The sequence below is a fragment of the Atractosteus spatula genome, chromosome 26, assembly GCF_055471065.1.
Source record: "Atractosteus spatula isolate fAtrSpa1 chromosome 26, fAtrSpa1.hap1, whole genome shotgun sequence".
In the NCBI taxonomy this organism is placed as follows: Eukaryota; Metazoa; Chordata; class Actinopteri; order Semionotiformes; family Lepisosteidae; genus Atractosteus; species Atractosteus spatula.
Genome location: NC_142731.1, coordinates 5,325,260 through 5,346,706, shown reverse-complemented (window position 1 = coordinate 5,346,706; position 21,447 = coordinate 5,325,260). Strand labels below are relative to the sequence as shown.

Below are 21,447 nucleotides of genomic sequence, written 5' to 3'. Positions count from 1 at the left end.
ATCGTACATCTAGTTCAGATGTAGATCGGACATAATCCTTTAAAGAGACAGGTCGCCCTTTAAAGTTTGTGCTCACTAATCGAGAGACTGAAGACTCAACACCCCCCCCCCCAGTTTTGCAGTTCACAGCTGACAAAAAAGAGTAACATCAGGAACGGCCCACAGGTTCTCACTGCAAATATGATCTAGTATCTGTTTTTTTGGGGGATATCCATATAACCTACACACCTATCAAAACAAACACAAAAGACTGGTCTTATCATGCTCAAAACAGTTTTGCAAGGGCACAGTGCTGATAACCTGATCAGTCTCCTTAGAAATAAAGATCGCTCTTGATAGCCTGATTGACTCATTGAAGTGGCAGAACTTGTTGACTGTCCGATTCGCTAAGTGAATTATTAGCTGTTGCAGGCTTACTGCCAGCAAGAGGACTGACTAGTCACACAGATTAAAACAATTAAGCAAACTGAATAGGCTGATTCGGCTTAATGCAGCGAATAACTAGTATACTAAATGGACAATCATGTTAAATAGTTATGATAGTGACATGACGCATTATAGGAACTGAAAGCTGGATTACAGACTAGAATAGATTTATAGACTAGAATTAGAAACAGACCGGGAAGACTTACTGCCACAAATAAACCAGGTGATAACCGACTGGCTGGAGATGTCATGAAATGAAATCCAAGAAGAGCTGATTGGACCCTAAGCAGCGAGCGTCAGCACAGACCAGAAAGAGAACCAGCTTCTCCACTGAATCAGAGCAGCAAAACCGCAAGGGCCACAGCACAGCTATCAGCTTCCAGACGTTACCTATGACACCGTGCCATGGTGTCTTCGCACAGCAGTTTTCACAGCATTTCATTTAATTGTCTACTGCACCTCTAATTTAATCTATATTCTTTGCTATGGTTCGACGACACGCAGTTCTCTGTTCTTACCACAGTGTTCAACAATACAGTATACATTTTTACTCAAGGGGTTAGCTATGAGGGATCTGCAACTTCTATGACTGCAAAGATAGTGGATGGACCACCCTTAGGGTGGTTCAATGATTTGTGGTTAACGTTTTGTAGACGAAAACACATGCAGAAGGACACACCCAAGACACTAACTAAACAATGATCTACACACACACATGTGCATGCTTTGTGCAACGTTGCTTCCAGGCCACCTGGAACGAAAGACCAGCACATTGATCTCCAGCTAATCATCATGTGTTTTTAATGGGGTTTTTTTTAAATAGCACAGAGCACATCAATAAAGCAATTGACTTTTACTTTTCTGCATATCTGACTCTAGCACAGTAAAAAAAATGAACCCCGATGCAGCCTGTACAGCATAGCCTTGTCAACCGAGCCCAATCAATAAACTTTTTTTTACTACTTTAAGTGCTTCACCAGACCAGATCGGCATTTCTCCAATCCAAGCGGATCTCGGCAAGAACACTGCGGATCAGATTTGATGAATCATGCTGGCTTCTGACACTATGGAATGCTGTCGGCACACTGATCTGATTTTGTTTAATAAGTGATGTTATTCGAGACTGAACAGTCCAACAGGAAATAGAAGGTCTTGCAATAAAGGCAAGTAATAGGCAATGACTAACATGACACCAAAGAGCTTAACGTATTATAGTATCACAAATTCCAGTCGGTTTACTGATGCACAGCATTTATTCTCTTGCAAGCCTCTTTGGATATACATACCAGACAGAAATTAAGATGAGAATGTCATAAAAGATTGAATTCTCTTTCTATTTTGGAGAACCATCAAAAGAAAAAATGTTAAAATTATTTTTAAAAACGTAGCCCGTATTTTTCTACCTGCATCCTAACAAATGAATTCAGAGGTCCTGAGCAAAACACAGATTTATAGCGATGCACCCACCTGTGATAAAACTCCATCTCTGCACCACAGGGTTTTTGAAGAAGCTGTTTTATAAACTTGATCACTTTCCACATGTGGCTCCTGGACAACTTGTTATTTTGCAGCTGCATGTTGGGAGCAAGCACACCCCTAGACCCTAGCCACCCTGGCACAGAATTCATGCGTCATTTCTGGCACAATAGTAGCACTTCGGGTCAACAGCATGCGACACTGGCAACTGGAAAACAGAGACAACAGCTGTCTCCGAGAAGCATTGCATAACTCAGGTGGAATGAAAACCCTCCGGAACTACTGTTTTGGTGACACATGCACAGATTTGCATCAATCTACAGCCATGACATATCCCAACAAGTGAGAGGGACCGCTTTGTGCTCTACACATTTCCACTGCAAGTTATCCAAACCACCCTAGTCTCAAACACTTAACTCCACAACCTGCACTGCAAGCGCCCAACACCAGATCCTTAAACTAGAGCTCTAATTGAACATTACCAGCCCATATATTGAGACATTTTTAAGAGCGATGTCATGATTAAGGGTTTGGGATGTTCTGCATCTTAATCTGGTTGTTGAGCAGAGGATATGACATCATCGTCGTCAATTAATGAAATGGGGTAGCCTTTTATGACAGACGTTTACAACACAACTGTCTATTAGACACCTTCTAAATATGCAGTTCAAGAGAAAAGCGCACTTGTGGTTGATGTGGCCTCTCACACATTACCACTGTCAAGACAGCATCAAAAATGTCTCAATCAGACTCCACAGCCTATATGCTCTCATACAACCTTGTGAAGATCGACTTTATACACTACAAAAATATCTTAGTACATAAAAATACATTGATATCCAAAACATTTTTATATATTGTTAAGGATATAGATTTATATAGCGCTTTTCATTCCAAAGGATCCCAAAACATTTCACGTACAGTACAGGAGAAGAACCACAACATTCATATCGAAAAGCAGCACACAACAGCTACACAACAGAAGAGCAGGAGGAATAAGAACATGCTTCACCACCTAGATCTACAGGGACTGTCGGGGAAGCCTGTTTGTGCAAACCCATGGTGGAACTCAACCAGGGTTCAGGGGTTAACAGCCCTGAACACGGGCACTAACAGCAGGGCCACAGTTCCCAGTATGGCTCCCACAGCTCCCAGTATGAATGCACAACTACGCACAACGCTAACTACAATGAGCAGCACTAGCATCTAATGCCTTTTACACCTAGCAAACACAAACTGGGCCAAATCAGATTCAGAATCAGAAACTTTTATTCACCAAGTACATGACATACAAGGAATTTCTCTGGGTGCAGGTGTCGACAAATTCCAATAAGGTAAAAGTAACCAGAAAGAAATCTACAGATAAAAACAAATACCCCTGACTGCAGCAGATCTCTGGGCCAGCTTTACCCAATCCCAGGTGCTAGGACTGTCGAAGAGGCTGCATATTACAATACAAACTTCTTTATTTTCTCTATACTTTGGCAAACACAAAATAAACCCCGAAAATCCTGATTTAACACCTGGATCTACTCCTTTTGTAGGAGATGCACTTTGCCATTTTTTAGCTACATTTGGAGATGAGCATCATTCTCTGCTCATTCTTATAATGTCTGTCTATGGATACATACATGTCTGATATGTACCATCTTCATTATTAGTTAATTATTTCACACGGGTGATGTTTGTGTACACTGATGCATTTAGGGGTTTCGTTTGTCCAGATCTTTAAGCACGTGGTTCAGAATTATTTATTTTGTCCCATAAGAATGAGATTTTATTTCCTAATACAGAAAGCAAACTAACAATTCCTACATACTGTACAGCCATTTGATCCTTTGCCTGTTTTAGGAGCGATACAGCTCTTGTTGAAACTGCTCTAGTGAAGCAGAAAAATGATGTTTAATATGATAAACGTCAGACATCTGTTCCTACAGAATCACTGAAATGAAGGCGACGAGGTGGAACACCTGGTGTTGACGTGTATGAGCCTTGAAGCAAGCATAACGCCAGCGTGCAACAGGAGGGCCATTTGCTTCACAGTAGGATATACTGTAACGTTTTGGTTTTCTGATTGGAAAATACTGTACGTTTTCCCTTGAGAGTGCGATGCTGAAAGTCTGGCCCACTGAAAATGCCTTGAAGCATTCCTGTTAACTCCACTGTCTCTGCAGGCTAAGACGAAGACCCCCAGACAACCAGGAATGTACTTTCAGCCAGAAAGGCAGAGTTCCTGCAAAATAATTAAAAACCCAAACTTCCCGAAACAGCTCTCCCTCCCTTACCATGTATAGTGCTCTCTAGCAGGAAACCTGGGAGGTACTTAACCTTAGGATTTGCTACGGCAAGTTGCTACTGGATTTCTACCAACCTCCAAAACATGACTGTCAGCAGATGCTCTCCAAGGACTAAAATCCCCTGCTCTGTTTGCAGGTCCCAGGTCCTCCTGGACTCACCACATGGGAACATTATTCCACAGCCCGAGTCTGCACACTGGACACCCCACGAGCTGTCACGTCTCATTCAAGGCCTTCGTCCAGGTGCTTAGTCCTCTACACCACTGACCGTCCTTGATCGGCCACCCCCCTGGGGTCCCCTGAGGTCACACTGACCACATGACAGAACAGTACAGCTCACCCTCCTGAGACTGAGCAACGGCCGGCTGATTAGGGAGGACGCGCAACCGCTCCGTACTCAGATCTGAGTGCACGTCCGCTCGATCTGGCTCTCTCCTCATCTCCTCCTGTTCTCCCCCTTTCTTGATTTGTAGTTAGTGCAAAATTTAAAACACGTGAACCTTAACATGTCCCTACCTCCCCTCTCTAAAGTGACTTAAGCTACGGAAATACCACAGGACGCAGAGAGTTGATCAGGACCGAGATGTACCCGGAGGGTTTGGGTAGTTACTCTTGTATCGACGTGCCTGCACAAGTTCAGCCCCGATCCTGCCTGCGTCTTGCAAGGCTGGCGTGCTCCTGTGGTCCATTTAAGTCCCTCAACTCTCGTGCCTAAGCTGTGGCGAGCGTGCGTCACCGCGTGCCGCTCTCACCCTTGTCAAGAAGGGCTGAACCGACACTAACGTCCTGCCAAAATCATCTTATAATTAGAACTGCAAAAATATCTTCTCGATTAGCAACGCGTGGTAAAGCTTACAACATGACCTAAAACTGCTATATATAGAACTTGAGATAAATGTACCCGCGGAGTCGCCTTTTTCCGATAAACATGACACAGCTTAACTAATGTTAGATTCATAGTCCCAGTTAATTGCCGTTAACTGTTTCAGGCATGCAACTAATTAGTGATAGCACAAGCGCGTCTCAGCAAGTACTGCTAACCCGGAGAACCCCAAGCGCAGCGTTCAGCTGAAATGAAACTGCTCAGCCACCACAAACTTCAAACACGTCGGCAAGCAGATTAAAAATACACCCAAACACGTCCTCTTTTCTGTTTTTCTCTTGCGCTCCGAGAGGGTCTGGGGCGTGTGCGGTTCCTGCGCGCTGCCCGAGTTGCGTTCGCACGACCCTGACGGCGCCGGTTTAAAGAATGAAAAACTAACCTTCATGATGCTGCAAGGCGGGTGCGCTCCAACCTGGATCCGCTCGGCGGAGTGATCCCGGCTGCCGAGCCCAGTCCTGGGACTCCCGTGCTCTCTGTACCTCCCATTAGTGAATAAGACCTCGGCTCCGACCACCGGCTGGGCAGTGACCACGGCCGCCGCCGCCGCCGCCACGTCCAGGAACGCCCGGCCGCTGGACGAAGGCAGCGCGGTGTCGCTGCTCAGCCCGGTTAGTTCTGGTGCGGCAGCTCCCGGCACCGCCGCGGGATTAAGCGAAGGTCCCGATCCAGCTTCTGCAGCCTGTACCTCCGCCATCATCCCAACATCACAAAACAGCACAGAACATCGTGCAGCCGCTACAACAGCGCGGTGTACCACGGCTCTCCCACCGGTGTTTTATTTGAGGCTTCTGGTGAAAGAAACAAAAAGAAACCATCCAAAAAAACAAACAAATGCGCTCAAAAATCTCTAAGCCAAGGACGCAGCGTGTGGCTGTACGTGCGCAGGATGCTCCTCTCGGACTCGGCGAGTACTTCCAACCAACTCTTGCTGTTCTCTTCTGCTGGGAAACTGAGCAGACGGTCGGTCCCTGGGATCTTTTAGGGGCCGCAAGCCCCGATCTTCACAGAACACCGGCGGCGATGTCCTCGCTCGCTGCAAAGCGACGCGGCGGCGGTCTGACTATCAGCCCCCTCCTGATGTGAGCCGCAGCCGGTGCCTTCCAGTGCGCGTGTGAGCGCCGGCGAGCGAGAGAGCGCAGCAGCAGCAGTTCCCCGTCTACACGTGCTTCCCCGAGATGCGGGTATTTACAAAGCGCTCCTGTCTCTCTCTCTCGCCTGCTCCGCGCTCGGGAGCCTTTCAGGCTCGAGTTGCATCCTGTGCATTGGGGAATGGAGACCCCCCCGTACGCGAGGAGCATTAAGTGAACGAGCCTGATGAGTAGGGCAATAACTTCCAACCCTTTTTATACTTTGTGGTTTTGTTTAATGCAAGATACCATTTAGCCGACAGATAGATTGAAAGTCCGCAATTTCTGGTAAAGTGGGCCCGGAATGAGCTGAGATTTATTCTATACAGGGGTCATGCAACAAAATCATTTGTGGTCTTTTTGGGTTGATGTTGGGTCTCGGTGCTAAATTCACTGTGATTCCAGTACATTGATTCCTATTCATTTTGTTTGTGAGGCTTCTTAAGATGTACAATGATTTCAGCAAGAGTTAAAATACTATAAAAGACTATAAATTAGAAGACTATAAAATACATTCTCAAACAGCTGTTTTTTGAGAAGGTATATTTTCCCTCTTTTGAAAAAAACAATATTTACACTTCACCCTTTAGGTTTCCCCCAAACTTATTGTTGGTATTTTTATATGGAGTACGGTATTTAAAAATCCAGCTGCCTTACTCTTTAATGCACACAGGAAATATTAAAAGGAATACATATATATAGGTAAATGACTGTATTTGCATGTCTACATAGGCTCAGAAATTAACTCTTCAGTTAATCTAAACCAGGAAAGAACTGTACTCCGTTAATTCTAAATAAAACTGAAAAACATCGTTTACGGAGTAAATTGCTGTTTAAAGACGTCGATTAATATGATTTTACCAAGCTAATCTAAGCACACAGGCACTCGTGGCCCGCTTGTCAGAGCGAGGGTTGTGACCTCATCTATGCATATTGTTTGAAAAATAGATAGTATCCTCTTTGTAATACATGATCACAACGTGGGCAACAGATTTTTACATAACATCGCCCACACTGTTGTTAAGCAGAAAAAAAAAAGTACTGGTAGTTCTTTCTCGACTGTTTATTAATTATTTACATCTTCTGAGCTCGGTATTGTCCCGAGGGGAATTTACATAGTGAATGCCGTCAAAGCTCAAGCTCGAAGCTTTTCTAAATTACCATACTTATTTTTACATTTTTAAACTGTGGACAACAGCCAGTTTTTAAAAAAAAAGGATAAACAACAGAAACAATCTTATAGTCGGCAAATTAATACTTTGATGTCAGTCCAAAACCAGGGTTTTCCTAGAAAGCTATCAATAGTGCCCTCTAGCGGTGATTCCCTCATTTCGCCCAGGTGCTTTAAAGGTTTCTGTAGGTATGCGATATAAACACAATCAGCATTTGACGCTGTAGGGGAAAAGGAGAAAATGAGAGGAGCAGTGCTGTTCGTTTTGGAACTCGTCTCCACTGCCTGAGTGTTGGCTGAGTGGTGTTGTTGGGGTGTAGTTGCTGCTGGGCGCTACCCAGGTGTGCGTTGTCCTGAAGGGATCAGTTGGATCCCCTTCTATAGGAGAAGCGTTTCGGCGTCCTTGAGGACGAAAAGCGCTGCACAGGCCGAAATGAAATATTTTGAGGCCGTTATATTTTTATACAGAAGGCAACGCCACGACGTTCATCTTCTCTCGTTTAACATTTGAAGCGGGGTGGTCAAGTGAGGGGGGGGGGGGGGAAGCCGCTGTCGCAATCCGCCGTCTCTTCACGAAGACGACGGGAATGTTTTCACAGCTCGCCGCCTGTCTCACACATCAGAGGCTCCCCGCCTTCTGACCCGATTCCAGAAACGTTGAATGTGAAAATGTGGGGCTCATGAAGAGCGCTCAGACGGGGTTAATAAGGCTCCTTGCTCTCTGGCGGACGGCAGTTAAAGTTATGCAATGCTCTCGGTATGTGCTGTTGAAGACTCTCCCCGAGGCATTTGCAATATTCTGTTTAGCATTTATGTTAAACAACATTTTCCCTGCATTTCAGAGCGCAAAAAGCCGATATAAAAATCCGTAGGACTTGCCAATACTTGTGTTTTCACGCTTTGTCCCCATGTGTGATCGTCTCTCTTTAACACCAGAACTTGTAACGGGGTGATTTTGGCAGGAGCGGTCTTGCAGACAGGCAATCTCTGTGCTGTCGCCAAACAGATCTCTTAATGAAAGGTTAGCTAAGAACAGGACCGACTTCAGCAGGGGCGATCCCGCAGCAGTCCCCCAGCGTACATTCATTCCACACTTTGCATTCAGCTCTAATGGGTTTTTTTTTCTAACGCTGCAGGCGTTTCTTCTCAAATTCTCCTCGTTTACAAATGAATGGCTGAAGTATTCAGGGTTTTAATGAAAGCAATTATTTAAACAATGTCCAGCTAATTTGCTATTTTCTGGAAAAAAAAGTTTTAAATGAATTTTGAGGTGAGCATGCACAGTAAATACATTTGCAGATTGTGCTTACAAAGTCACCTGCCGAATCTTAGTCAGGTACTGCACGTACCTCGGGACATTTATTTTGAATTTGTGGAGTTAGAAAACATAAGCAGCAGAAATGCACAGAAATACAGTATTTCGTTAATCGACACTTGATATTACAGTTTAGTCCTCCGGTGTGAACAACTCATTTTAAACTCATGTCACCATTAGCAACTAATGATGCTCACCACTCCAAACTGGCAGAGGGTAAAGGTGAGGAGCTGGTAATTAAGAGGATGAGTAATGATTAGAAGTGGAAATGATGAAGAGTCACTGATTTTGCTAGTTCCCCTCGTGATCGTGGTTCCAACACAGGCTCATGACCTGCCTGCGTTCTCCGTGCTCTGCAGATTAAGGGAGTAATCTCCAACACCTTCAAAACACAACGGAATCCACAACCTTAGCAGGAAGGAAGCTGCCTGTATAAAAACACTTATACTTGACACCCAGGTCACATGAGTTCAGAGGTGCCCTTGTAGAAAACACCCAGTGCTTTCTGTTGGTGACTTCAGCAGCAAAGTGCTTCTCGTCAACAGAACAAGTGACATTATGAGTCAGCGTACACTGCGGTACGCTTCCAAAAATACCCAAACAGGACATGACTGGGGTTATTATCTGACTTGCACTGGTTAATCGGCACTGTCAAGACCGGTACTGTAAATCCCACTGCGCACTGAAACAGGCCCAGTAAACCCAGGAGCTCAAGTTCTTTTCCAAGAGAGAGACCAGACCGTGTTCAATAATGTTGCAGCCAGTTAAATTCAAGACTTGTTCAACAAGCGAAACACTGATCCATCAAGAAAACTTTTAAACCGCCACAGCATTTAACGCTGGATTGTGGTTGATCCAGGCCTTTTTCATATCTTTGGTTACTTAACAGGTTCCAGAGGACAGCTGTAGCAGACAGAGCGCTGGGTGACCAGGGCCCCACACTGTCCAGATGTGTGGGAGAAGCCTGACTGGACCAGAACCTTCAGTTCACTATGGTGTTGACAACCGTTATGCTAGAAGACGACTCTCAAACTTGTTCTCTCCCCCTCCTGAAAACACTGCCGGGCATGCTACCCATCTCTCTGGCACTGCTACCAGTTCCCCTTCAGCCTGCGTGACGACCGGCTGTACGGCTCAAGACACAACCCCAGACACAGGCTCCAGGCTCTGGGTTCGGGAATGAAGGAAGGAATTATAACATTGAAGAAATGGAGGACTGAAAGAATTTAAAAGCAGAAACATAACCAATTAAGCAATTGTCAATACCAACCGTTGTCTTCTGGCTTTTTCTCTTTCTGTACTGCAAAGTCACACAGCTTTGTCCAGTGCCTGTGGGCAACCATGTTGTGAAAGGCGCTATACAAAAATAAACTGAATTGAACTGAAACCTCTGGGTTGTTTTTTTTTTAATGAGTGACTGCATCACCTCACCTTACAAATCCAGGATAAAACCGGTGACTGATCAATAAAAAAAGGCCTTTGATGATGCCAGCAGTGGCACAAAGTCTGATCATTATGAAAAAGGAAAGGCTTGCATCTCTCCGTGCTGTAGGGAGAACAAATGCCAAGTCGAGCTCACTGACGAGAGGAGCTCGGGCCAAGCCAGGAAGTTTGGGCCCACCGCCCGTCCAATCAGGAGATGATCCTTCCCTGGATGAACTGCACGAACTCCTTCCTGCGCAGGACGCGGTGCATTTTGAATGTGTTGGGGCAGACCTCCGAGGACGCCAGCATGTGACTGCGCAGCTCCTGGAAAGCCCCGCCCCTCACCAGCTGCACCCTCATTGGCCCAATGCTGCCTTTGAACCTGAATGATTTATAGATGGCGGAGTCTTCCTGGAGACAGTGATCCAGCTGGGGACGAGACAGAGACAGGGCTGTTACAGGGAGAGCACACCGCAAGATGCTGGTTTTCTCCCCTTACCCCCCATGCATAATGCATCCTCAGAAATAATTCAGACAAGTGGCGGTTTTTAAAAGCCTCTCTCCTGTCTGCCTGCCTCTCTGTAGCCTAAAATAAGCAGTGGAGAGAACCAAGATGTGAAAGTCAGGGCTCAACCATGCAGACCGCTGGACAGCTTAAGAACTCTAAACAAAGCAAAAAAGGGGAAAAAGTCTTGACTCACACTAATAAAATCTTTGGCACACATACTGTAACACCCTTTTTCCTTGAAGTGTTTATTTCTGCATCCGGCCTGCTGAACTAAACAAAGGCTTGGAAGCCCAGATTGGAAACGTTTTAAGAGCATGCCACAGTCTTCGCAAACTGAATGCTTCAGCAGCTCACGCACAGCAGAAGGCGACAGCTTGGCTCAGGAAAGCTGGACTGACTTCATTTTGGGGAAACTTTGCCTTAAAAAAGGCTTTCTGAGCCTGCCCGGAGGCTTCACGCCTTCGGGAAGACTCCTGCTGAAGTAGTTGGGGGCTCTTCAGAATGGGCTTTGCCGTCTGCACTTAGGAGAGGAGTCACAAGGATGGCTCTCAAAAGATCCTTTTTATAAATATTTTCTTACTGTTAAAACAGACTTGTATTAAAAAAAAACTTAACTTTGATAAATAAAAGCAGGGAGGGGTTTGAGCTGCAAAACAAGGAGGGAGGGCACACCTCAACATGAAAGCGAATCGTTAGATAAAAACTTGACCTGGCCCATCTAACCCTTGATGAACCACAGCCACACCACACTCAGTTAATGGAGACGCACACCAACAGCTCTTCGCAAACACCTCCGCTCGCTTGATGTTGACACTGATCAGGGTTTGTCAGAAGGGAAATATCTCTGTGACCCCTGATAAAGTGTCTCTCGGTATCTCGAAATCAAGGTTCTCCGAGTCTGCTTTTTTTGATCTCTGCTCGTGTGGCATCCTGTGACAGGAAGTGAACCAGAGTGAAACCGTCTTCTGTTTCCTCCTTTCTGGCCCATCCCATGGCAGCAGGGAGCTCGCTCTCTCCCGCGACGCCAGGCTCCGACGTGCCCCATGTCTGGATGCCCAGACTGGACGATTTTCAGAGCCTCTCGCATTCATGCGGTACCTGCTCTCTGTAAAAATGCGGCGATGTCTTTCTGGGATAACCAGAGATACCGGTGCAGGAGGCGAGTTTCAGTGAGCAGAGGAAACAAAACAAAAGAGCTGAAAGGAAAAGAAAAAGAAATAATAAACTCTAAGGAGCAGGGAAGTTGTTACATCGCCTTGGGAAATGGAATTTTAGATGCGCTCGGGGGAGCGGGGAAAGAAAAGGCGCCCAGCTCTGGCACGGCTCTCTCACTGAAATCACCCGGATTTCGGCTCGGCTGCAGCCGCCAACGCAGGCGCCGCATTCCCACGCGGCTGTGGAAGGGTAGGAAAAAAAGATAATACCGGTGGGGTCGCAGCAGAGCCTCTTAGAGAAGTAAAAACTGTGGACTGTGGGAAGAAACCCATGCAAACGCAGGGAGAACATGCAAACTCCACGCAGACAGCACTCCAGGAGTTGACGCCAGGAATCCAGCTCTGCAAGGCAGCAATGCTGATCACTGCCTCACCATGGCGCCCTAGAGATATTCAGTGTCTTTTCCCCACACTTTCTATTACCCCATTTTACATCCGCACTGTCGATATGTTTTACACCTTCAGGGGCAGGGCTTTCAAACGGAAACCGTTGACCGCTAGATCGCTTCACTTCCGATTAACCGGCTGTCGGGTTCGTCCACGTTACTTGTTCACACGCTGTGGACAGGGAAGCATCAAGGAAAAAAAAAAGACGATGGGGGTGTTTTCCTCTGAAGGCGGCGCGCTATGGAATGTGGCCAAGCCAGGATGGAGGCCGATCCCGCAGTCGGGCGCAGCGACAGAGGCCGCCTGTGGCTGGGCGGACGGTTGCCGTCCTTTGGCACCTGGTCCGGCTGTGGCAGACTGGGCCGGCAGCATGTGAGCATGGCTGAATGCCTTGGTCAAGCACTCGGCCAGCTCAGTGGGAAATGTCTCCAGCCTCCAAGCAGGGGCCGTGAAGAAGGGTGCACTCCAGCTCTGACTGAAAGTGCACTTCGGCCACCTGCAGGTGTTCCTCTCCTTTTCGTCTTTCTGACTGACCTTCTGTTGTCTGACAAAGTCTTAAAGGAGCAGAACCTTCCACTTTCTTTTCCCGGTTTGCCTGCACCCTCACGTAGGAGGGGGGTCACCCAGTTGGCTGCAGGTGTACAGGCCTGGAGTGCGTCTGTAGGGCTCTTTCAGGAATCCCTCTGGTGCGTTTCTCTGCTGCAGCCCCCAGCTGCAGGTGACTGAGCAGTGTGTTCCTCAAACTGCCTTCTGCTGGCCACTGGACATCACATGGCCTTGTCTCAGGCAGATCCTTATCAAAGTCTCCCACAGCCCCTACAGTGCCGTCCTACACTGGGGCTTTGCAGCAAAGCCGCCGTGCAGACAAGCTGGTCAAAATCTGGTTTTGCGAGGGGTTTCACGTCATGCAAATGAACATTTTCTGTTTAAACCTAATAATTCTTGGTATTTCGACTGTAATACCAAGTCTAGTCAGGCGACAGAGGCCCGTCATTGCTCTGACCCCAAATGCTCTCAGCAGAGCCTGATGGGAGAGAGATGTTTGGAGAGCAAGTTTGCTGTACTTTTAATTTCTTTCACTTTTAATTTTTGCTTCGTTTGTGTAATGATCATGTTATTGTAGAGCACTCTGAGTTTATTGGAGAGCATTCAGAATTAAAACTGTATTACTATATAACTACCTCTTTCATTATTTTCTGCCATTTACTATTACTCTGGGTACAATAACAAGGCTCATCAGGCTCACCCACCTTGTAGCGCTGCTCCTCAGACAGATTCCTCACCCCTCTCAGCTCCAGGAACACCTGGTAGTGGGGATCTGAGCCTCCGGAGAAATGTCCTACAACAAGGAACAGGAACGCCTTCACCTTCCTGCGGAACGGATCCCTACAGAGCTCCCTGAACCTGCCTCCAGCTATCAGCTAACCTGACCTTTCTGGAGTCAAGACACAGTTTTGAAACATAATTTAGTGTGTAACTTATTTTTTGGTTTCCGATGTGCCAAAGCACAGGGGTGGCTGACAATCGATGAAGCTCACAGGCATATCAATGCCTGGTTAAATCTGTACCCCACCCCTCCAAAAGCTGTGTGACATACAGCACTTTGACAACCTGTTTCCCAGCAGGTGGAGTCTGTTCTTCCACCACTGGAATGAACCAATGGATGAAATAAACCAATTTAAAGTGTTCATCTACAACAATCATCCATTTGTGATGGGACGCCAGTCACAGGGGACAAAGAGACACGGATACGCACACACTCACACCAGAGACAGTTTTCCCAGAAGCAAGTTAACCTAGTAGTATGTCTTTGGACTGTGGGAGGAAACCAGAGCACCATGCCAACATGGGGAGAACATGCAAACTCCACACAGACAGCACCCCAGGACGTGAACCCAGGGCCCCAGCACTGTACAGCAACAATGCTAACCACTGCTCTACTGTGCCACCCTACTGTTTAATCATTTTTACATGAAACATCTTTACTTACTTGTCACGATAATGCAGGTAATATTATATTGACAGGAGTATATGAACTCTTCAAATATTACAATGGCAATCCATCGGCTCTAAAGACGCCATGGAATCTGGCAACCCCATTCACATGCAAGAACACGTTTGAGACAACACTGAGAAAACAGTAAAGACATTTAAAATTGCCCTGTTGTTTCTCACAGGAGAGCACCGTGTACTCTGGCAGCTGGTGTGCATTGATTACTGCCCTGCAGAAACTACATCAATTACAGTACAGCTCTACGGGCCCTCTAAAGTACGTCAGAGATGCAGAGCAGCAGACAGAATCAGACTGTGGAAGGCAATTACTGCAGAATGACCTGGGCTACACACCCACGTCACAACGAGCTCCTCCACCACTCCTGGAGATGGACAACAGGCCGATATCGGCTGGGGCCGGCTTACCCAGAATGCCACTCTCCGCACAGCAGTAGTCGATGAGCTCAGCTCCTGGCCAGAGACTGACCGCGCGCTGCAGGGCGCCGTAAAACAGCTCCTCGGACACCTTCTCCCCCCTCACGCTCAACATCTGTCCGCGTCTGCGCAGAGGACAAACAGGCAACACACGCTGCAGTCTCCCACCGACTTCTTCCCCTTCCGAATCCCCACGTTACCCCAGTAACATCCCCAGCGCCGTGGCAGTGGAGATGCATGAAGCCACTGAAGAGTGATTTGCCTTGGACTTTGCAAGCAGCGACCCACAGCCTTCCCACAAAGACATCCTGTTGACTTCGGAAACCTGATCTCGTTTTCACGGGAATCCAGCCGACAACAGGGCACAGTTTCAAACCTCTGATTTTTCAGTTTTTATTACATGCTCTTTTTACTCATAATAAGAATACTAAGTTTATATAGCTCCTTTAGATCTCTCACAATTCGTTACAAATAACAGAAAAACAGTACACAGGATACACAGGTAAATATAAAAACCCAAGTACAAGGTAACGTGTTTTTAAACAAGTTTAAAATAATGCTGGTTCAGCAACAGCTGCCTGGGTGGCCACATCGAGTGGGTGTTTAATTGAAGGACTCCAGACTAGAGGGGTAACATACCAACAATGTCAATCAATGGCAATTCTTAATTAAAAATTAAGGAAAAAAATATGAAATTTAATTTTAATTAAGCATCTGTTAAAAATGTTTTATGAAATTTCCCATCTTGAAATAAAAGATGGACAATTTACTACTTGAAGGGTAAAATAAAGAGGAATGGAGAGCAACGCACCTGTACTGAAATTCTACCACTGGACACTGATTGTGGAATCCGACCACTCTCACCACATCTCCAAGACGATACCTGGGAGAGTGCAAAACAAAAATGTTTCTGTTTTTACACCCTGATTTGTGTTCAGCTGTTTAATATGGCACACAAACATACACAGCAGCAAAAAAAAAAAAAGATTTTAAATTTAAGATGAAAATCCAAAACATCAAATATTCAATGCTGAAAAGTAAACTGTTTCAGAAAAATAAACTGTTTCAGCAGTTGAGTCTTCTTTACTTTTACTAATTAGGGTAGCAGAGGTCTAATGGTCCTTTTTCAGACAAGAGATGCTGACAAAGCTCCCCATTCAGATATCAAACTTTGAAGCCAGCGACAACAAAATTCATTTTTATGTAAAGGTTCTGAGGACACCTAGCGGTCACATATGGTAATAACAACCCCGAATGACAGGATGTAATCTCTAAAGAAAGTCAGTGGTAATTTAGGGGAGTGAAATTTAAAAAAAAGGTTTTCCTTTTTATTAGATAAGTATATTTTATTCAGTAGATAACATACATTAAATGCAAACTGAAATGTCCTAGTGAAGTCATTCTATAAGTACATTTACAGGTCTGCCTGTATCAGTGCCATCTGCACACACGGCAGCAACAGGAAGTCACAAGCAGGCAGTCCCATCAGCTGCCCGTTTCGTGAATAAACGAGCAAAGCCCGGTGTTCAAGCTCAGAGCGCGCACTCCTGCCAGAAACGAGAGACTTTTTTTATTGGTTTTGAAATTCTAGGGTTGTGCTTTTTTTTTTGCATTTGTGATATAGGACACTTCTGAAAAGCAGCACATACAGGACAGTTGACTGCGCCTACCTGTACAGCCCGGCCGCATTGGTGACGACCAGCTCATACTGCTGCCCCTCCTGCACCTGGTGCAGCAGCAGAGTGCCGGGCTGCCTCTCCTCCAGGCTCTCCTCGGGGATGAACTCACAGAACATGGATCGCGGACACAGGAGGTACTGGCGCCGCTCTCTCTCGGGCCACAGGTTCACCCCAATCAGGCCTTGGACCGGCACCGGGCGCAGGGGGGAACAGAGACCAATTATTCCTTCAGAGCCCGAGCAAGCACCCCCGTACCCCACGTCCTGCACAGAGCCCTCAGAGACAGGAAGGAGAAGGGGGGGCCAATGGGATTCTAGAACGCAAATGATCTGCTTTCCGAGATCTGGAGATGTCTCCACCTACGAGCTACACTAAATTGATTAAGGACACTTGTGGGTTTGCGGGAGGTGGGGTACATCCTCAGCCCCACACCATGCCCATCTTGCACTACAGGATACCCCAGGCTGCTACAGCCTGGAGTGGTGGGGTAATCAGACACCGCAGGCCGTCTGACAACCTGCACAAGCAAGCGAAAGACCTGTGGATATCGTCAGGGCGACTCCAGCCTTAACGACCACCTGCGAAACGGATTGAATGGTCAATAACAGACAGTCGCTCCTTTGAGATCGTTTCTTTTTAGAATTGCGACTTAGATTTGTACTCTTTGAAAGAAATGTACACCTTGCTGCGATGAAGTTTATTTTCTAAAGAGAGGAAAGACAGCTGTGGATATCCGACAGTCAGTCACAGCCGGGCTGCTTCAGCATCGCAGCAGATGAGCAGAACTACGTTCAGTTCAGCACGAGGACAAATATGTCCGTCTCCTGGAGCACAAGATGCAGGGTTGCAGAAATAAAGTGTAGAGCTAAGCAAGCAGCAAGAAGCCCAGGGTTCGAACCTTCTGTGGCGGCGTAGAAGGGAGAGTAGAAGGGCACTCCCTGGCAGTAGTGTCGTCTCAGGAGCTCGCCGTAGACGTGGTTGGAGCCCGAGTCCACGGTCAGCACCAGGTTGAGTCGGGGCCACAGCCGGCGGGCGATGCCCTGGAAGCCCGTCTCGCACTGGGCCCGCAGCTGGGCGGCCCTGGCCGGGTCGGGCCGGAGCCGCGAGTCCAGGTCGCGCCGGACCTCCTGCGGGACAGCCAGCTCGGGCCTGACCCGGCCCAGCTCCACGTCCTCGGCCAGCTCCCGCCAGCGCTCCTGCAGAGCTCAGACACACAGGCCCGCCGTCAACCAGAGCGCGGAGACCTCATCGCCACAGCTCGGGACGGATGACAACAGCCAGGCTTAATTGGCCTCAGCTGTCATTATTAGGAATCAATCCTGACCTCATTTCCTCACTTGACGATAATAAACACTGCACACAATCCCTCTGCAGCTGCCCCCGGTCACTCCTCACTCTGGAAGGGGGTCCCAGCCTCCTCATCCTCTGGCCAGGAGAAGCAAAACGTACCGAGACTAAAACACTCTCTAAACCTTTCTATAGGGCTCATTCCTAGCTGTTGGTATTGCTGGTGAACCATGGTTTTACTGGGATTAAATCCAGTTTCTGTGGCTTCACTACACTTTTCTCACCGGGCTATCACAAGCAGTGTGCCCGAGGAGTGTTCACTAGGGTATACTATGGTACGAGTATGGTATCTGTGCCCAATGAGTTGGTTGGGTGTTTTGCAGGTAACTAAGAGCGAGCTGTTTATCTGCTCCTGCTGTTTTGCCTGTGCTGTAATTATCAGGAAGTCTGGCGAAGAAATATCAAAGCAGAAACAAACACCGATGTACATACAACCGTACATATAATCGAAAAGAGATGGAATATCAGCAAAACCCGGGAGAGTAGCAGCACTCTCGAGTGCAGGTTCTTGACATCACCCCTCTCTCGAAGGAAGCTGCACAAGATCAGCACAAGATCTAAATTCCTTAACAGTCCCCAGACTTCAAAGCACTCACCCTCTGCATGAAGTTAGCCTTTCAAAAAGAACTAAGCAATTCATCCCGTGACCGAGGGGGAGTGAGAGGCAGAGAGGGGGCCCCGACGGCCGCTGGGGCACCACTATACCTGCAGGGCGCAGAAGGCGTAGTAGATGGTGCAGGCGAAGTTGGACTCCAGGGTGCCCAGCGAGGGGTCCTTGACAGCAAAGAGGAGGTGCAGGTAGAGAGCCTCTGGCTCGGTGGGCACCTCGAAGGCTGGCGCGGGGGTGGTGTAGAGGCTGAGGAGCTGGCGAGAGCTCCTTGGGGTGGAGGAGTTGGGGCCAATGGGGATGCCCGCTTCCGACTGGTGCCAGGTCGGGTTGTAGAAAAACTTGGCTGTCCTCTGCAGGCTCTGGGTGACTGGGTAGGCACTGTGCATGGCATCTAGGCACACCGCCACGCCCTGCCCAAGACATCAGACACAGCAAGAACGTCCCAATCCTGCACCTCTTTACTGGAGCAGAAGAAAACACCGAAAACCTGCACAAATCCAACCTAATGAGCTACACGCCCCGAATGGCCCCCTCTCATTGCCCTGTCTGGAGCCTTTCTCAAACGTTCCTATCTCTCTGAAAATACCTCTTTCCTTGAATTCCAGGCTAAACCTGCCTTTTCCAGCAAACAGAATTCAACACCAGAAAAAATTCTCCAACACAGTTTTGGACTGTGCACCTGGACTTCAGATGTATTTTGTCCTACCCCTCCTGCCTGATTCTACCCCCTGGCTGTTTCCTCAGTATGCTTTGTCTTTTGCCCAGCTAGTCTGCATTCTGAATTGCACGTCTTAAATCATTTGCGTCTCCCCTCCCCTGTCTTGATGGTCTGCTTGGTAAAGGGTGAATTTAGGTTTTCTCCTCTCTTTTAAAAGACAGCCGCACTCACAGAGTGTCCGGATCTCCCTGCCTTCCCTGCAGGAGCAGCTCCAACCCACAGCAGCCCCGGGGGGCTCGGTGCCCACCTGCAGGAAGAACTCAGTGCTGGTGTCCCTGGTGCTCAGCAGCATGCTGCTGGAGCCGGAGGTCCCGGAGGTCAGGGCCAGCACGCTGGGCCTCTCCGCAGTCAGCACCCCCGCCTCCCCGCCGGCGACACGCTCCACCAGCTCCCTGTAGTCCTCGTAGCCCGTCAGCGGGTGGCGCTCACGAAACACTTCGCCGTCTGAAACCACAGAGATCAAATCGCTTGGGATGTAACCGGTCTGCGCAAGCCTATTAGTGCCATGGAGAACAACAAAAACAATTACTGGGTTTAAGCAAGATGAGATTGAATTTATATGAGATGACGCTGGCTTTAAATGTGATATTACTTTGTAAACAATATCACCTTCTGTGGCTAAGGATCTGCACCTGTGGCTGGAAGGTTGCCGGTACGAATCCCGCAGCCAGCAGAGGAATCCTACTCCATTGGGCCCCTGAGCAAGGCCCTTAACCCCAGCTGCTCCAGGGGCACTGTACAATGGCTGACCCTGCGCTCTGACCCCCAGCTTCTCTCCCTGTCTGTGTGTCTCATGGAGAGCAAGCTGGGGTATGTGAAAAGACAAATTCCTAATGCAAGAAATTGTATACGGTCAATAAAGAGATCTTATCTTAGATTGCCATTAACAAAATGGAATTTTCTTAGGTCTCTTTTAAAAGGTACAGGGGTCTCTTTTAAAAGTTAGAGAAAGTGTGCAAAACTGAATAACTAAATAAAAATGATGGTGATACAGATGACTTAGGCGTCATAAAAGTTACCAGCATATATGTCGTTTTTTAGGGCATTTTGCAAGGTCAAATAAGCAAGTATGCAAGAGTTCCAATTAACCGAACTGGATAAGCTAAGAGAAGGCCGAGGTAGAGTTGAAAACGCTGCAAAGCACTTGTCTGGCTGATGTCAAAATGTCCCGGCGGTACCTTGAATCGAGCCGAAACCGTGCAGGCGCCCGTAGGAGGTCTCCGCGTTCTTCCGCAGGCGCCCCAGCAAGGTCTCCTCCTGGACCCGCTGCACAGCCCTGGTATCGGACTCCAGGCGCCGGCGCTGCCTCCGGCCCAGCCAGCCGAGCACCCGCACGGCCAGGTAGTGGTTGAGCAGGCTGCCCAGCGACCTCCGCTGACCCTTGGCTCTCCAGGCTATGTCTCTCCAGAGCAGCGCCATGGCCGAAACGACGGCCACCAGAAGAGCCGGACCTAGCCAAGCAGCCCACATGGAGAGGGGTCCCGTACGACAACACGGTGTTTGCGTAGCTACGAATCACGCCTTCTTTGTATCGGCAGATCGTCAGTTCAAGCCGTGCCGGCCATTAGCAAAAAGTTTGTTTGACTTCAACGGAAACAGGACAGCTGAAGGTCTTAGGAGACAAACAATGGTGTCCGACTCGCAGTAAAACGAGAAAACGAATATAAAAAGTACTTGAAACCGGGAAATAAGTACATCGACATTTCTCACTTTAGAAAACAGGATTGTGGGTATGAACTACTAGTTTTTCCACGGAGCTGTCAACGCTTAAAACTCCAGCCCGATAAACTGCCAAGACAGGCTTATCTCTAGCAATAACAACAACAGACAGAGTGCTGCTCGCTCTTTCAGTGTTGTGCACGACAGCAGCTCCAGCTGCAGGGACGCGCCGGGGGCACCGCCGCACTCGCCAAGGTGTTCCTGTCACCAGCTGCTATCGATAATCCCAGAGGACGGTGCACCGCTGCTCATCGCTCCAGCGGTTTCCAGTTTTCTCTTTGCCTTCTTCTTTCCTTCCTGTTACAGCTGCCGGTGACCTTTAACCTCCCCAAACTTGCCGTGATGTCATTTCGAAACCGCCCCCATTGAAAACCGAGAGCCGGGAGGCTGGTTTCGAGTGCGCGCCGTGCGTGTGCGGTGCAGCCCGTCCTATACGGAGCCAACGGGACACCTGAATCTAGCCTTTTCGGAAAGTTATTAACTCTTAAACCATTTTGAAGGCTTTCGTTTACTTAAAATACAGACTCACTAACTTACCTTGCTGTGTATTTCAGTTATTATGATGTACAATTTCAGATAATAATTACACGTGCAAATCAGAAGTGCGTTCAGAAAAACGCAGTCTGCGAAGTGTGCGAAAGTATTCCTTATTCCCGTTATTGCTCAACTTTAATTTTCGTAGAATGATACAGAATGGGACAGGGCATCGATTTTATTA

At 47.7% G+C, this 21,447-nt stretch overlaps 2 protein-coding genes across 3 annotated transcripts in view; both read right to left on the bottom strand.

Moving 5' to 3' along the window:
* The window catches only part of LOC148814672 (inactive phospholipase C-like protein 2), an 86,654-nt gene extending 80,414 nt beyond the window's left edge, over positions 1-6,240 (bottom strand). Inside the window, exon 1 of the mRNA XM_088906082.1 lies at positions 5,462-6,240. Within this exon, the coding sequence (XP_088762208.1) occupies positions 5,462-5,779 (318 nt within the window). The 5' untranslated portion in view covers positions 5,780-6,240. The remainder of the gene's footprint in view (positions 1-5,461) is intronic.
* Positions 6,241-10,086: 3,846 nt separating this feature from the next.
* On the bottom strand, positions 10,087-21,039 carry ghdc (GH3 domain containing). 2 transcript variants are annotated; one of them, XR_016086104.1, is made up of 10 exons: positions 20,189-21,038; positions 19,258-19,454; positions 18,388-18,702; positions 17,234-17,531; positions 16,327-16,516; positions 15,468-15,539; positions 14,648-14,781; positions 13,480-13,568; positions 11,727-11,824; positions 10,482-10,549 (listed from the first exon to the last, which is right to left on the bottom strand). XR_016086104.1 is itself a non-coding variant. In XM_088906108.1 (9 exons), exons 1-9 carry the CDS (start codon positions 20,478-20,480, stop codon positions 10,328-10,330), a joined length of 1,809 nt encoding a protein of 602 aa, XP_088762234.1. In that variant the 5' UTR covers positions 20,481-21,039; the 3' UTR covers positions 10,087-10,327. The 2 variants fall into 2 exon arrangements, 1 of the variants encoding a protein (XP_088762234.1); XM_088906108.1 differs by lacking the exon at positions 11,727-11,824 and having other exon boundaries at positions 10,087-10,549; positions 20,189-21,039.
* Positions 21,040-21,447: the final 408 nt, after the last annotated feature.

Bases quoted from the DNA above. Each gene is read 5' to 3' on its own strand.
- ghdc (XM_088906108.1), bottom strand. From the start codon at position 20,480: ATGTGGGCTGCTTGGCTAGGTCCGGCTCTTCTGGTGGCCGTCGTTTCG. The intron at 18,703-19,257 runs GTGGGCACCGAG...TGTCTTGGGCAG, and splicing joins GCACTGAGTTCTTCCTGCAG to GGCGTGGCGGTGTGCCTAGA. The intron at 14,782-15,467 runs GTGCGTTGCTCT...TCCTCTGCGCAG, and splicing joins GTGGTAGAATTTCAGTACAG to ACGCGGACAGATGTTGAGCG.